The sequence below is a fragment of the Phaethon lepturus genome, unplaced genomic scaffold (genome assembly GCF_000687285.1).
Source record: "Phaethon lepturus isolate BGI_N335 unplaced genomic scaffold, ASM68728v1 scaffold4466, whole genome shotgun sequence".
Taxonomy (NCBI): Eukaryota; Metazoa; Chordata; class Aves; order Phaethontiformes; family Phaethontidae; genus Phaethon; species Phaethon lepturus.
Genome location: NW_010546791.1, coordinates 7339 through 23510, shown reverse-complemented (window position 1 = coordinate 23510; position 16172 = coordinate 7339). Strand labels below are relative to the sequence as shown.

The following is a 16172-nucleotide window of genomic DNA, read 5'->3' as shown; positions in this document are numbered from 1 at the left end:
CCTAAATACATAAAAAAACATCTAAAATGAGATTAGATGAGTAAAAACATCAATCTATAATCTATTTTTTCATGTTTATATCTAAACTTAAGAAAACCAAAAGCATAGTCTGAGATTTATTATAGGAAAGTTGAATTGCTTTTCTATAATATTTCTGTGAAATTATTTGCAAAATTAAGCATTAGGCTTAATTAGGATTCATTATGTTTATATATTTGCTTTTGCGGAAAGATTAACGTAAGGCTAGCAAACCAATGTACATAAAAACACCGAAAATCTAGTCAAATAAGTGCAAGATAAAAACAGATAACAAGCAACAAAAGGTCCAATTCAAGCAATTATTCTGCAGCATATCACCCTTACCTTAAATTTCATAAAAGAAATGACAAAAGTTGGGATTGCTTGAAGTTCCTAGCCATATGAAACAAATGGGAAAACAGGAAGAAGAAGGAAAAAAAAGAAGCAAACAAAATAAAGCAAAGCAGGCAGAAAGTCCAGAGAGAACAATAAGAGAGACACATTTTTAAGAATAGAAGATGTACTTAAACTTAAGTGTGTGTGTCTGTACCATATCTAGTGAAGTAGTTTTCATATTAGATCTGATTTCCAAATTACTAGGCACTACATGATTTATTTTATCTGGAAAAACAGTTACTTATCTTAGATGTGTTGACTACACAAATTCACATCCGTGCATAGGTAGTCCATGATTAGATTCCTTTTAATTCTGGAAATGCACATGCAAATAGCTGTTCCCTCTGACCACAAATAAGGGATAAGCTTCAATCATATACTCTACTTCTTCCAATGCAAATTCCTTATAAACTGAGCATTGAATCAGGAGGAAAGATGAATAAGAATTTGTGTGGACAACACATTGAGGAAACACTGTGGCAGCTGAGTTGGCCGGAGGGCAGGGGGAGAGGATTAGAAATTCTTTCCCCCCACCACCATCAAAAACCACCCAGACACAGTCCACTCCAAAGTAGGATTCTCTTAACTAAATGGAGGCATCTGCAACAGAGATAGTCACTCTTTCAGTTCTTTTTGACAGACAGAAAAGAACAGTTGCATCTAGCATCTACTGCCTAACTCATCTCATTCTACAGCAGGCACTTAACACGGGTCAGATGGAATACACCTTAAAAGTGCTTAATTTTGGAAAAAAAGAAATTAAGAGTACCCCACAAGTTTAAGGAATAAGAATCTTGCAAGGTTCTCTCTCCCACGTACCTGGATTCTACCATTCTGTGATACATATTTCCTTATGCTAGACTTCAGGGGGAAAACAGAAAGGCTAAGAATAGGGGGATTATACCAGCCACAAAAATATAAAGCATGTCTGGATTTCTTTTTAATGAACTGACAACAACATTTTATCTATCATTACCTAAGGGAAGGATTCATCTCAGTCAGTTTTAGCTCTGTTGAAATGCTATGCAACATGAACTTCCAGAAGACAGTTTATTTAGGACACCATCTTAGGAAAGATGCCATCTGGAAAAGTGTCTAGCTCTCGCTGATTACAGGTGGAGTGTAAGTACCTAGCTTTTGGATTTTAGGTTAGGTTTTAGAGCTAACCAAATGATGGAAAATTCCTAAGGACAGCTTTATGATGGACATGGATACTCCAGGTCAGCAAGAGGGAAGAAAGAGGCAATAGATACTGCTCTACCTTGCACTGTTAGCTATGGTGATCACAAGGGCATCCAATTCATTTACATGGTTTCCACAAAACACAAAAGGGCTATTTTAAAATTAACCGATCTTACATGTTTGGTCAGATTTTGCATATGTTTGTATACCTAGAACAGAACCTGTGGACAACACTTCTTGAAAAGAACAAATGAAATCTCAATGGATTATGTAGTCACACAAATATCTCTTATTTGATTCACTGCCAACTCTGCACAGAAGAAAGTAGTACTCTCTCTTTTACATTTTTTCCAGTCAAGTAATTTAGCAACGTGAATGTTAGAATAACCATGGGTGCAGAAAGGGGTTAAAAAAGGTACTTAAATGGCTTGTGTGGTCAAGAAAGTCAGTAGCCATACTATGGTTCCAAGCAGTTACTTCTATCAAAAAAGATTTCCCTTAAATTTGCAAAGAGATAGGTTCATGAACGTTTCCTTAAGTACTAAAGAAAATAGTTTTTGCTGTTATGAACATTTTATATTTGTTAAAAGGAATTTAAATCTCCTTCTATGATGCCATTCAGAAAAGAGCATTTCTCTTGCATTGCAAGAAGATCTCTACTGTCCCTGTTTCATGAAAAAAAATCTTAAATACATCAACTATCATCTTAAATATTATCACAGAATTGCAGAATCACAGAATGGTTGAGGTTGAAAGGCATCTCTGGAGGTTATCTGATCCAAACTCCTAGCTCTAGCAGGGACATCTAGAGCCGGTTTCCCAGGACCACATCCAGATGGCTTTTGAGTACCTCCAAGGACAGAGATACCTCTCTGAGCAACTTGTCCCAGAGTTCAGTCACCCTCATAGTGAAAAAGTGTTTCCTGATGTTCAGAGGGAACCTCCTGTGTTTCAGTTTGTGCCCAGTGCCTCTGGTCCTGTCACTGGGCACCACTGAGAACACCCTGGTTCTGTCCTCTTTGCACACTCCCATCAGGTATTTATACACATTGATAAGATCCCTCTGAGCCTTCTCCAGGCTGAACAGCTCCAGCTCTCTCAGCCTCTCCTCATAGGGGAGATGCTCCAGTCCCTTCCTCATCCTTCTAGTCCTTCGCTAGACTTTCCATTATGTCCAGGTCTCTTGTACTGAGCAGCCCAGAGCTGGACACAGTGCTCCAAGTGTGTCCTCATCAGCTGGCAAACTCCCTTGAGCTGCTGGCAACACTATCAGTTTGGATCTACTGTTGTGATAGCCTTACTTAACCTGGTGATTTAAATGATCTTTTGCTTAATTTTCACCAATCTATACACAACTAAGAATTTGAGCTAAAAGATGTGAAAGCACTCAGTGAAAAAAAAAAACTCCGCAAGATAGCTGATTACAAAACATTTGGTTGACTTTTTTTTCAGTTTTCCCTTCAAATATTGTATAAATATGGAATGCAATTCTTATGTCGTATATTTTAAAACTGCATTATTGGATTTTCAGCACTAGAATCTCTAAGTATCATGTAATATGAATGACACTTTTATTTTGCCAAGGTTTATCTGGATATCTTGTTTCATGTAGGCATCCTGGAAGTCAACAGGATCAACTGCATTAACTCCTGGCTGCGTGCCCCCTCCCCTCCTGACTGTGTAAATTAAGGTCCTAACATTTCTTAGAATTTTTATACGATAGTCTGCAAAACCTGTCATTATGATTTTTTTGAGAACAGATCAAATATCTTAAAATGAAAGTTCTGAGTATGATAAATTTGATTATCTATTGACAGATTCTCCCTGAAAAGTCATAAGTGAAGCAGCCAAATGCAAAATAAGCTTCTCTCTGTGATATATGACAGAAATGCAAAAGCTTATAGTAATAAAAGACCAAAGTGTGACAAAAGTTTAGCCATTTGAGAGCTTATATCCAGTCCCAAATAGATGAAAGCATTGTGCTGTTTTTTCTGTGTATTTCACTGCTTCAGGGCCAGTGACTACTTGGGGTCCTGGAATTTTTGTGCATTGCTTACTGGCCTGGATACATCCAGATCTCTTTCCCATCATCCTATCACATGCCATGTGGTACCATGACCAGAGGCCAGGGAATTGGAGGTTATGATGGACAGGACTAGGCAGGGAGGTATAGAGTGGACATCGGTGCCCGATAGGGATGATCTCTCCAGAGATGGATTAGCAGAATTTATGTCAGAAAAAAACTGAGGCTGCCATCGCTATTCTTGACTGGAGACTCTGCTGGAGAAGTGAAGTTTGTCTCAAACTACCAGGTACTCCATCAGGGGTGTGAGAGGGAATATAGTTCTCCCTCAAGGAAATGAAGAATGGTGACATTAGAAATTTAGTTCAATATCAAACTCTACTTTCTTCTCAAAGTCTGGGGGTTACTAATTGCTGTATTGTGACATCCAGGGGACCAGTGGTTCTACCAAAAGTTCAACTGGATTGCTACTGGAATACCTTAGCAATATCTAGGAAGAGGAAGTCGTCTTGAGCTACATCTCAAACTGATGAGTTTGTGTTGTTTCAGTTCCCAGTAATTCAACTCAGTAGTTTCCCTTTCACAGCTCATGTGCTATTGTCTCTGTGGCTATAGCCAGAGACAGGCAGAGCAGTGAGTCCTGCATTCTCCTGCATTGTCTCTGCATAAAACTCAGAAGAAGGTGGTGAAGCTGTTCCTCAAAATTCAGCCCCAGCACAGGCAGCAGAACTGTCTGAGGCTGTTGGCAGCAGAAATTGCATTGTCTGCCATGGTATGGAGATGATGGGACTGCCTTAGCCTGCCACAGGCCACAGCATGAGGCTTCAGTGCTCACTCCCTCTGCTTCAGCAGCCCCATTGCTCACTGGGATGCTGTGGCATCGGCACACGTATGTCCTCAGACCAATGTTGCAGCACGGAAAATGAAAAATTCCAGTGTTCAGGCACTAGAATTGGACAGCAAAGCTACAGCTTAGCCACACATAGCCATAAGGAAAGAGATTCACTCCTTTCAAAGCTCTTCTCTAGCTCTGTAGGGAATACAAAGAAACATGGACAGAAAGGTCTTCCTCTTTCTCTCTTGCTGGGCCTGAGCAGATTGTCTCAGCAGTGTTTCCTGAGTTTGCCATGAAGAAAGCAAATGAACAGGATTAGGAAGTGAGTCATGTTCACTTGGCATCACTAAGTATAGTCATTCTAGTGCAAAGCCAATGCACTTGAGCATACAAGTAAAATAAATAGCAAGAAAAAGATGTGACTGAAAACAATATCTCAGAGCAAATAGTCAAACATCACTGTGCAATAGAAAGAAACCTGTGTCAAAATTGTAACTGCCTCCCAAACCTAAAAGCCCAAAGCCTATACCTAAGCAATCTCTTGGACCATTCTTTTTCTTATCCAGAAATCCAGTGTGACAGAGACGGAAGTTACATTGCATCAGGTAACAAATTATTGCAATCTTGTTGGTGTTATCCTTGAAAACCTCTTAGGGAACTGTAGGATCCATTGGTTTGCTACTATCTACAATGACTGTGTTCTTTTAGGCTCCTATTGCTGAAAATAGGAAAATCTCTGCAGAATCACCATTCTATTTTCTCCATCTACTAGTAAACGTCTGCAACACTGGTTCCTTTATTCTCAGCTAATCTTTCCCAGTTTTCTTGTGCCTGCTTTTCACTTGAACTGCTCGTCAAAAGGAAACATAATAAAATGTAAGACAGCTATAAAATTTATATATAAAGCCCCCCTCATGATAAACTGATTAGTGTAGTTATGCAAGAGAAACTTACATCATTCTCCTGCACATCAGTCACTGTATGATGAGGTTCAGGATAGTACTTCAAAAACTGTGCTACATAGGTCATGACAGACTTTTCATCTGGCTTGTCAACATCCACATCTAGACAAGTATAGAACACGGTAAATTAATTTTTAGATGAATGGCACAAAATGCTGCTTAAATGTCTGAACACTCTGAATTAGCATATCTGATTTAAGCCATGCAAGTAGCTCAAACCTTCTTCAACTATGCATCAGTACCTTCTGGATCAAGGAGCCTCGGAATTCCTAGTTCTGCTTCTGCGAGTGTGAAGGCTTCTTCCAGGTTTTCTCTATTTGACCTTCCCCTCACTTTCTCCATGTCCACTAAATCTGGGCGGATAGCATGAATAATGGAATGAAATGCAACACCACTCCTCCAACTTTGTCCAAAATCTTTGATTTCAATTCCAACTTGCCTAAAGAATATGAAAGAAAAAAAAAAAAAGTGACTTGTAACAACATCAGGACTAGATGAAATAGGGGAGGGAACAGAATGCTCCACCCAGCAGCTACCCTTAATTAAAACTAAACCACTATAAAATGATTCATATCTCCCTCCATTATAACTACTACAGTTCAGTTAGGTACGTCAGTATCATGCAAAAAAAAAAAAAAAAAAGACTGCATTAATCTGCTATCTTTTAAAATGAAAGCATGAACACTGACATCAGTGCTGTTCGGGTGAAAATGTAACACATAAATTTCTTTATATTCTTACCAAAAGCATGTGATACTATAAATTCATACACCCAGCACACTTACGCATCCACTAAAAGAAAACCACAAATGATCAAGAAATAGCAATATACAATGAGAGAGAAATAAGAAATGAATCACACTTGGGCCTGCTTCTTTCAAAAGTAATTCTGAAAGATATGGTGGTCCACAGGCTGCAAGGATGCTTTTTACTTTGTCCGAGCATGCAAACTTCCTTTGAGGACACACTTACGACACTAAGGTAGTCTTGCCATTGGGAGGATCACAGCAACAGTAACTCCGCATGAAGGCTTCATTCAAACCTCCCTGTGAAACACTTTCACTGACTTTAATGAGCTAGCCCTCGCAAATTACAATGTGAAGCAGGGCTAGGTAAAGCATACCATCCTTCCTCTAGGCTTCTTTCAACACATTTCACATATTCTCCCCAATAATATTGACATTTTAATTTATGAACCTTTTTGTATTTTGTTCGTTTACATATCTGGAAATTGCAGCTGACCACTTTCAGTTGCCTATCTCTTACTGGCAACAGTTCAATAAAGAAGAGTGCCAAATTAGACTGTACAGCACGATAAATTACTGTATTCTACCTATTTATTGGAGAACTGGAGAAAGTCTGCATCTTTACAATTGTATTTCTTTTCCCTGGGGCACCACTCCATAAAAGGCCACTTCCCCTCCACATTTTGCATGTGATTGATCTTTTCAAATAGCAGTGATTCCTTAATTTGAACAAATAAGTCCATTTTATTCTTTTACATCTTTGCTTTTTTTTTTTAATTGTGGAAGTCATTAAACTACTATTGTATCTTTGATCTAATTTATGAGCTTTTTGTAATGTCTTTTCAGAAGTAGAGCAAACATGGGATGATTAAACCAAATAAAGGAGAAGATTCTTAAGTTAACAAGAGAGAGCAAGAAATAACTCCAAAATAACTTGGATTAAAAAGAATGAAAATTCAGGGCAATTTTTATAGTAATATGTCCCTTGTATCACAAAACTGCAGAAGGATATTCATAATTTTTCATCACCTGCCTTTCAACAGTGAGTGGCAGAATTTAGTGCTCCTACAAGCTCTGTCACTGAGGAATGCTAAGTCGGTGTGGGACTTGCATTGTTTTGGCAGCAGGACTAATATATTGTCATTCAGACATTTAAGTCCCCTTTCAGTTCCTCATTCTGTCGAACATAATCCCATTCATTATTCAGAAACTATAAAATACGATTGCTTGTAAAATTAATGCAAATCATTATTTATTACTTGCTTATTGTACGGTGGTAACATTTAGCAGTCTCAGCTGTTGAAAAGAATATGATCACAGGAAGGTGCTACATAAATACAGAGCAAAACGACGATCCCTGACTGAGTTTAGAATCTGAAGAAAATGTTTGCACTTAAGTTACAAATTCAGTTCATTTGTAGGTTACTCACTTTGCTGCTGTGTACTGTATCCATTTTAACAGAGCCTTTCTGGCACTTCCTTGGACCTTGGTTACCACCTTCCGTTTGCTTGGAGGACTTGCAGTTTCTGAACTAACAACACTCTCCACAGAAGAAGCGCTGCTAGACAACGACTGCAACTGTGGGAGGTTGCTGGTAAGCTCTTCAATCTGTGGGGAAAAGATGTCAATGGACTGTTTGTAGATAATCTTAATTCTCACCAGTTTCTTAAATAGTTTCTTAAATACAACTGACAAAGTTGGGCAGAAGCTATGATTAACATACTGTGTTTTATTTAACTGTACGTTAAAGTAGCTTCAAAAGTGCCCAGATGATGGTTTTAACTTCAGAAGTACAGGGCATCTAGCAATCATTGACTTTCTTGACACCCTACAGCTAGTACAATATGCAAGTGTGTCATGTTACCTATTATGACAAATTACCATTGAAATAGGCTTACATTTAGCTTGAATTCAAATGATAATACAATCCATTAATTTCAGAAGAGGTTCATTCAATTAAAGAATGGAAGTGACCTCAATGATCTCATCTGGATAGTTCTTTATTTACCATTGTACTGTTTTGGCAGAATTGCGGTTTTGCTTAGAGGAACCTTGTGAAGGAATAGTGAATGTACTGCAGGCAAAGCGCATTAGTAGTGCTTGCCGAGAGTGTATGACAGTTATTCACATCATGCCTTTCATCAAATAAAAATCATTAACTTGACTATTAAGAACATTAAATTGACTAACAGTTTGGTTCTTTAACATGAAAAAGTTATATCCAAGGGATGTTGCAAGATTGTCTATTCTGTCTACTTAAAAAACAAAGTTTTGTCACATCACAGAATGAGTCTGCCACAATGAGAACCACAGGTCTCATGCTGTTCTGCTTTCATTCATGTTACAGTGATGTATCTACCTGTGACAACTAAAGAAAAGGTCAAGAAATGACTCAAGTAAAATCAATGCAGAGAACTAGAGTTTCAGTAACCGAGAAGCATAATTTATCTCAATGAGATATAAACTATATATTAAAAAAAAAAAAGTTAATATCATTCTGGCTAACTTTTCTTCTGAGAAGAACAGTTGAGGTATCACACTGCTTGGTGCTTAGGAGAACAGCATCCCTGAGACATGAAAGCTACATCACAAGAGAGCCAAAGCCAAAGAACTCCATAAAGAAGAGCAACAAAATCAGTTGTTTTTTTAATTGTTGAGCAGTGACTCATTTTGTTAACTCATATGGACAGGATTTAGAAAACAATTTTACTCTCCCACCTAACTTCAACAGAATGCAAATGATTTCTCCTCTACAAGTTCAAACCCCTCTCTACCTACACCATTCACAGATAAATTTTGTTCTTGCAAATATCTGCATCTCCCAGTGAAATCAGCATGTTTAAATGTATTGTTTGAAAATAATTAGTCTGACATCAAGTGCATTGGAATTAGACATATCACATAATCACCACCGAGGTTGCTAAAGGTACTTTTAACAAGAATCCACAATTCTATTCCTTTCTTTTGTTGCTCTGTTGTATTCTTTAGAGAAAGTGGAAGAATATGCTCCAGTGATGAAGGAACTCCGTTCTAGGCCCAGACTAATCTATTCCAAAGACAAGGATCTAATTTTACCCAGTGTGAAGCATCCCTACCATCAACTGTTGCTTTATTTAGGATCAGTTCCTCAGCTACTTATAAAGTGACTTAGCTATGGTGAAAGACTGGAACTACAGCAGTTCATATGAACTGATGACCTGAACCATTATTTGAGCAAGCTACACTGAAGTATAAAAATGTAGTACCTGGAAATATAAAATTATGGTCCACACCAAGCCAAGCACAATAGAAGGCCTGCCATCAGCAATATCAGTTGAGTTTATGTTGACAAGCTTAATCTATATAGGAAAGAAAACATGTGTTATTACCACACACAAGGAATGATAACAATTATGAAACACATTTCAAATAGATTTTATATTTTAATGCATTTTTGCAATCAATCACAAGTCTCTTAATAAAAAAAAAAATGAATGGTGCAATTTTGCTTTTGAGACAAGTATAGCTATAACGATGTATAATGAAAGATTTTTAAGACCATTGCATGCTATTATTTGTAGAAAAAAACATTAATTTCAAGCAGAAAGAACAATAAAAGTTACATAGAACCATTGTACAAACCGGAGATCCTCTGTATATGGACTAGCATGAAAAGCAAAGGAAAAAAGATGATACAAAAATAAGTTTTAAATGACTAATTATTAGGTAAATGCATTAATTTAATTTTATAATGGAAAAAAGCACATTTTTGCACATTTTACACCACAATTAATAAGGAAAGCAAATTAAATACTCTGTAACAGATTTTAAATTACATAGGGGGTTCTTGCTATCGTTCTAATAGATTTGGAATGGAAAGGGAAAAGTGAGCTTAAGAATAAACAAGAAAAGGAAAAGGTGGGGAGAAAGCATAGAAGATAAGGGAAAAAAGAATGCCGCGGTTCTTCAGTAGAGAGCCTTTTATTGTAAAGGGTATTACCACCATAGATTAAGGCTCCGTTGCAAGACAAACCTGACTATAGTTCCTTTAAAATAAGAAAAGAGTTGGAAAAAATGTATTATCCAATGTCACATGAAGTTTTTCAACAGAAACGGGAGCAGATTCCATGACTCTTAACTCCCAAATGTTAATCTATAGTCTGAATAAAGTATCACCCTAAAACAAGTTCATAAAAGGAGGAGATAAAAAGTATATCATAAAGAAATTAACAGGTAGATAATGTTCAAAGAAATTGAATAAACCAGGTAGTATTGCAAAATTAGCAAATATGCTAATACTTATTTCCTCAGCAAAACTAAGACTGTGCCATCAATCATGATGTAAATATGAAGAGCTGCTAAAGTGTTCATGCACTGCAAGCTTCTTCATGGACAAAGGTTGTGGAAAAACCTTGAAGAATATGTTAAAGAAGAGCGGGAGAATGACTTTAGGTGACATCATTTGTCTCCCCAAAACAGAGAAAAGACTGCAGTTCTCTGAATCAGCAGCTGGAAAGCCACTAGATAATGTCAAGAACAAACAAAAAATTGTTGTTCAGTGCTGTGAAGCTCTTTTCAGAATTAAAACTCCACAGGCTGCTTGGCAAGAGGTAGAGGAAAAAACCCCACAGGTTATATTTCCAATCCTCTCCACCAAGAAATCTGACAAAACTCTGGGGAAATGGACAGTACCTTCTTCTCTACCAGTCAATAAGGAAAACTATTGCCTAGCTAAAGAAAAATATACCAAAGGTCTCATTCTCTCAGCTGGACCAATTCCAACAAAAACTTTTCTTTTTCTACAAAGTGAGGTTTTTCTTATATGTATTACAGATCAAAAGATTTACAGGGACTCAGCTAAAGCGTCACAGAAGCATAGCCTATCTAGTCTAGTTATTGTGTCACCTTTGTCTAATATCACATTAAAATGGATCTAAAACTACAAGTTAACCTTTTCAGAATCACAAAAAAACCAGTTTGGTCCAGAATTATATCTGTCAATTGCCAGCTGCATTTTGCAGTGTAACAGGAGTATTTGCAGAAGTCTGTTTGGACAGCAAAAAGAGGAAGTTGATTAAATATGTAATAAACTTTACTAATCTACCTTGATCTTCAGCAGGGTCAGTTATCTGTCTGCACTGCTATATTACATCTGGGATCTAAGTTGGGTCGTTCAAAGTTCGGGTCACTTACTACGTTGTGACATGTAAACTAGGGAAGCATGGGATTTTGCTCTTCACCCCAGCCATGAGATCTCACCAGAAAGCAGCTCACTCTGTATCTAAGTCTCTGCTCTCAGGCTGCATATGGTAAAGTCTGTATTAACATACTGTACTACATAAAATAGTGAAATTGTGAGCTAAAGCTGAATTTTGCTTCGGGAATATATTTGTCTTTGCTTTGGTTATACATTTTTCAATTTAAAAAAGTTCTCATATATTTCTTTCTACAGGCATCTGCTAAGATTGCTTCCCATGTAACAGAAATATAATTAGGTCAAGACGCCATAGGGCAAAAGGGAGGGAAAAAATGCCAAAACCCAACAATTCCTTGTGTACAGCACTGTGACAACATAAAATTCATCAGGTGTTACAACTACACTGAGAAAAATACAGCAATACAGAAATACTACAACAGAAATTAGAAGAATATATTTGCAGTCTTATTAAAAACACAGATACAAGTCATTACAATACAGAGAGAAAAGTCAGGAAAAAAGTTAGAAGTGGGTTGCTTTTATTTGATATTCATACCTAGATCACATTGAGCTTTTAGGTTTTCTGTCTTTTGTTAAATTTCTGAAATATTTTGTTTCATTTCCAAAATGGCCACAGCACTGACTTTACCAGAATCAATCCAGGAATTAGTCTGAAGTCCTGCCAAGCTCATAAGGGGTCACATTGTTCTACATTTTCATGTCTATACTTTCAGGAAGTAGAGTTTTGCTTGTACAACCTAGTGAAGTCCATAAATCTATCCTTTTAATTATAAATGAATGCCTCTACTGAACCGAAGATCATTGTTCTTTGCTGAGAACAGCAACAGAAAAGTAGGGAACATGAGGAGCTGAAGAGCACATTAAAAACAAAAAAAAGGAGATCACTCAAGGTGATTCTAACTAAAAAAAAATTAAAAAAGAAAAGTTTTACCCTATGCATTACTATATGTTAATGTTGGATCTTGTCATTTGTACTTTACAGCAGCTTTCAGGCACTGTGTAGAAACTGAAGACTGCATACATAGCTCAAATTTTGGAGAATAAGAACAGGTGGATACAAATCATGCATGTAAGGAAAGAAAGAAAAAAAGAATGAAAAAACAGGACTAAGTGGTACCAAACCTACCCGTCTTCCTTCTAGAAACTTAAGAGCTGTGCCAATGTTGGCAACCCAGTGAATTCGCTTCAGCTGACGTCCTTGCTCACAAGGCTTCAAGAGAAAGAACAGTGTAAACTCCCATTAGATTTATGCCAATTTGCTCCACAAAATGAAGTTCCACATTATTATAAATGCCTATGTACATACCATAGTCTGATTGACAGGTAAAAATGCTCCTTGCAACAGTCAAATTCTATCTTTGCATGTATCAACACAAAGGACTGACAGATATAGGGGATGTAAATGCGATACATTTTTAATAAGAAAGCCATGTATGTCTTAATAACCTCAGGATGCAAGCTGTTGGCTTCAGCCCATAAAATTCATCAAATCAGAGAACTGTTTTTCTTACATAAAATAAACTATTTTTATACACACATACACATATATATGTATTTGAGAGAAGGCAACATTCTCTCAGTAAAATATTTTTGCCTGCAAAGGAAAAGTCAAGGTGATTGTTATTTTTAAAAATCAGTCTACAGTGAAGACATTTTACCTAGAGGATTTTTATCCATTCTCTCTAATACTTTATTGGCGATTAAAACCCCAACTATCACAAACCCTCATTGAACAATGAATTTTGCTAAACTTCAGACATATAGGCTGAAAAAAGACAGAATTCTTTGAATTAAATCAAGAACATATCTAGGCTTCTAATACTCTACAGTGGAATTAAATTCCTCACTGAATCTTACACTGTAATGCAAATATACAACTACCATTTAAATTCATGTTCATAAAGTTACAAATGGATTTAACAAAGGCTTGCTATAGATTCTGAAATTTCCCTTGCAGTCACTACAGAATATCATAGTCTGGTGTACATAACCTTTAAACTAACAAGACATTATTCTGGTTCTGTAACATCTCTTGTCTTTCACTAATTAACATTGGCAGGATACAATCCAGTGAATTTCATTTTAACAGGTGCCATCATTAAAATTCTTTTCCTGTTTTACTACTTTTGTTTTGCCACAAGAGGGAGACTTTCTGTCTTAGGCGAACAGAAACAGAAACGGGTATATTTCAAGAGAGCAGAAACACACTTGAAACTACAGCTTTTTTCCCATCTTACAGTAAAATCACTCTTGCAGTCTGAATCACTACTTAATTTTGGGTATCACCTGCAATCAAAACAGGTGAAATATGAAAAAGAGGCAAAAGTGTGGCACTTGCAAATTGTCTGCATGTGAGGGAGTAGGTAACGTCTGAACCCTAGAGCAAGCCTGAGGACGGACTGTTGCTCTGCTCCTTCCGATGCTGCCACCTGATCTGCAGCTCGTTTGGAAAAGTGAGAGCCCTTGGCCTAAAACCCTTTCGTTTTTCTCCCACACGTCGCACACAAAACCAGCCTGCCTCCCAAGAGACAGCCTGTTTGCCACGTACACACTGTGGCCTCTGTACGCAACGTGGCTGTGAAAATGCCATTTGGCACCATTTAAGGTTCTTTACAGTAGGGGAGCAGCTGTCAAGGTAAGTGGATATAAGACCCCATAAAATCTGAGGGGCTCACATCTTTTTTGCAGAGAGAAAGCTGTAAATTTAACAAGACTGTCATTATTACTTCAAGATATATAAGAAACAGCTTGCAGTTTAGACTTTGTTTGTATCATAGTAGTAACATCCAGATGAACTGCAAAGACTAATAGAAATAAGCATTTTTTTATGAACTACTAAGACAAAATTAATAGGAAATGCACAAAATCAAGAATGTTAGTCTGTAATAATCTTTTGTTTGTTTATTTTGTAACCACATAGCCCACTCTGAATAAACTTATTTTGCTATGCAACAGCCAGGTCTTTTACTGTATTCAAATATCAAAACATTAGAAAATTGTATCCTGGAGAAGTTATGCAACTATCTTGTGTATTCAGAAGGAAGGAAGTTCTTACCAGCTTCTGCCCTGAAAGAACCTCCAAAAGGGCAATTAGCATTACTCCATCTTTGATGTCTTCAAACAGGTCATTCACCAGCATGGGAGGATTGCGCTGAAAAGGGAGAAGACTTCAGACATTACGAAGGCTCACCAGCATTACATCCTACCTCCTTTCCTTTTGAACAGAAGCTCAAAGAGTGGCTGTTCCCCTTCATCATGTTTTGCAACATGTAATATCAATGTAGCTTTTAATCATTGCTTTGTGTATTAGGTTTGCGTGGAAAGGTTTTGGTAATGCTGGGGAGTGCACGGTAGCTTCTGTGAGGAGCTGCTAGAAGCTTCCCCTGTGTCTGACAGAGCCAGTGCCAGTAGGCTACAAGATGGACCCACCGCTGGCCAAGGCCGAGTCCGTCAGCAATGGTGGCAGCGCCTCTGGGATAACAGAGTTAAGGGGAAAAAACCGGGCACACAGCATTTGCAGCCCAAGAGAGGAGTGAGAATTTGTGAAAAAAACTCTGCAGACACCCAGGTCAGTGCAGAAGGAGGGGCAGGAGGTGCTCCAGGCACCAGGGCTGAGATCCCCCTGCAGCCCCTGGGGAAGACCCTGGTGAGGCCGGCTGTGCCCCTGCAGCCATGGAGCTCCACGCTGGAGCAGATCTCCACCTGCAGCCCGGGGAGGGCCCCACGCCAGAGAAGGTGGATGCCCAGCGGAGGCCGTGACCCCATAGGAGGCCCACGCTGGAGCAGGCTCCTGGCAGGACCTGTGGATCCATGGAGAGACGAGCCCAGGTTGGAGCAGGTTTGCGGGCAGGACTTGTGACCCTGAGGGGGACCCACGCTGGAGCAGCCTGTTCCTGAAGGACGGCACCCTGTGGTGGGGGCCCAGGCTGGAGCAGTTCGTGAAGAACTGCAGCCTGTGGGAGCGACTCACGTTGGAGAATTTCATGGAGAACTGTCTCCTGTGGGAGGGACCCCAGGCTGGAGCAGGGGAAGAGTGTGAGAAGTCCTCCCCCTGAGGAGGAAGGAGCGGCAGAGACAGCATGTGATGATCTGACCACAACCCCCATTCCCTGTCCCGCTGTGCTCCTCGGGGCGGAGGAGGAGGGAGAGGAATCAGGAGCAAAGTTGAGCCTGGGAAGAAGGGAGGGGTGGGGGGAAGGTGTTTTAAGATTTGGTTTTATTTCTCATTATCCTACTCAGATTTGGTTGGCAATAAATTAAAACTAATTTTCCAAACTTGAGCCTGTTTTGCCCGTGATAATAATTGCTGAATGGTCTCTCCCTGTCCTTATCTCAACCCACAAGCTTCTCATTGTATTTTCTCTCCCATGCCCAGCTGAGGAGGGGGAGTGATAGAGCAGCTTAGTGGACACCTGGCATCCAGCCAAGGTCAACCCACCATACTTTGCCACCATATTGTTTAACTATTTAACATTTCTGGCGCAGGACTGTAACATAGATGCTCTCTGCCATTGATGACACAATGGAAGAACCTCCGGCTCCCTAAAGCAAGCAAAGAAACACATCAACAACTGCCTCTGAGTCTATAAAACACGCATGACTGTACTTTTACAGTCACATTTCAACCTATCAGCATATTTTGCCTAGTGTTAAGTACGTCACAGAAATTTCACTCTCTCAGTCTGAGGAATACAAGGAGCTGTGTGAAGGAAAGATCCCTAAGGCGGTGTAGCTGGTCGAGTAATGCTGCGACTTTCTTAACAGCTGACAGTTATTACCATACGTTGTATTTTCTCTCCTCTCCTCCAGGCC

General features: G+C 38.7%; 1 protein-coding gene across 1 annotated transcript in view; it reads right to left on the bottom strand.

Annotated features, from left to right (window-relative positions):
- The window catches only part of LOC104622585 (nesprin-1-like), a gene marked incomplete at both ends in the record, with an annotated part of 85750 nt that extends 71239 nt beyond the window's left edge, over nucleotides 1-14511 (bottom strand). Inside the window, 6 exons of the mRNA XM_010289419.1 lie at nucleotides 5409-5518; nucleotides 5659-5855; nucleotides 7593-7771; nucleotides 9409-9501; nucleotides 12487-12570; nucleotides 14416-14511. Coding sequence (XP_010287721.1) covers nucleotides 5409-5518; nucleotides 5659-5855; nucleotides 7593-7771; nucleotides 9409-9501; nucleotides 12487-12570; nucleotides 14416-14511 — 759 coding nt within the window. The remainder of the gene's footprint in view (nucleotides 1-5408; nucleotides 5519-5658; nucleotides 5856-7592; nucleotides 7772-9408; nucleotides 9502-12486; nucleotides 12571-14415) is intronic.
- Nucleotides 14512-16172: the final 1661 nt, after the last annotated feature.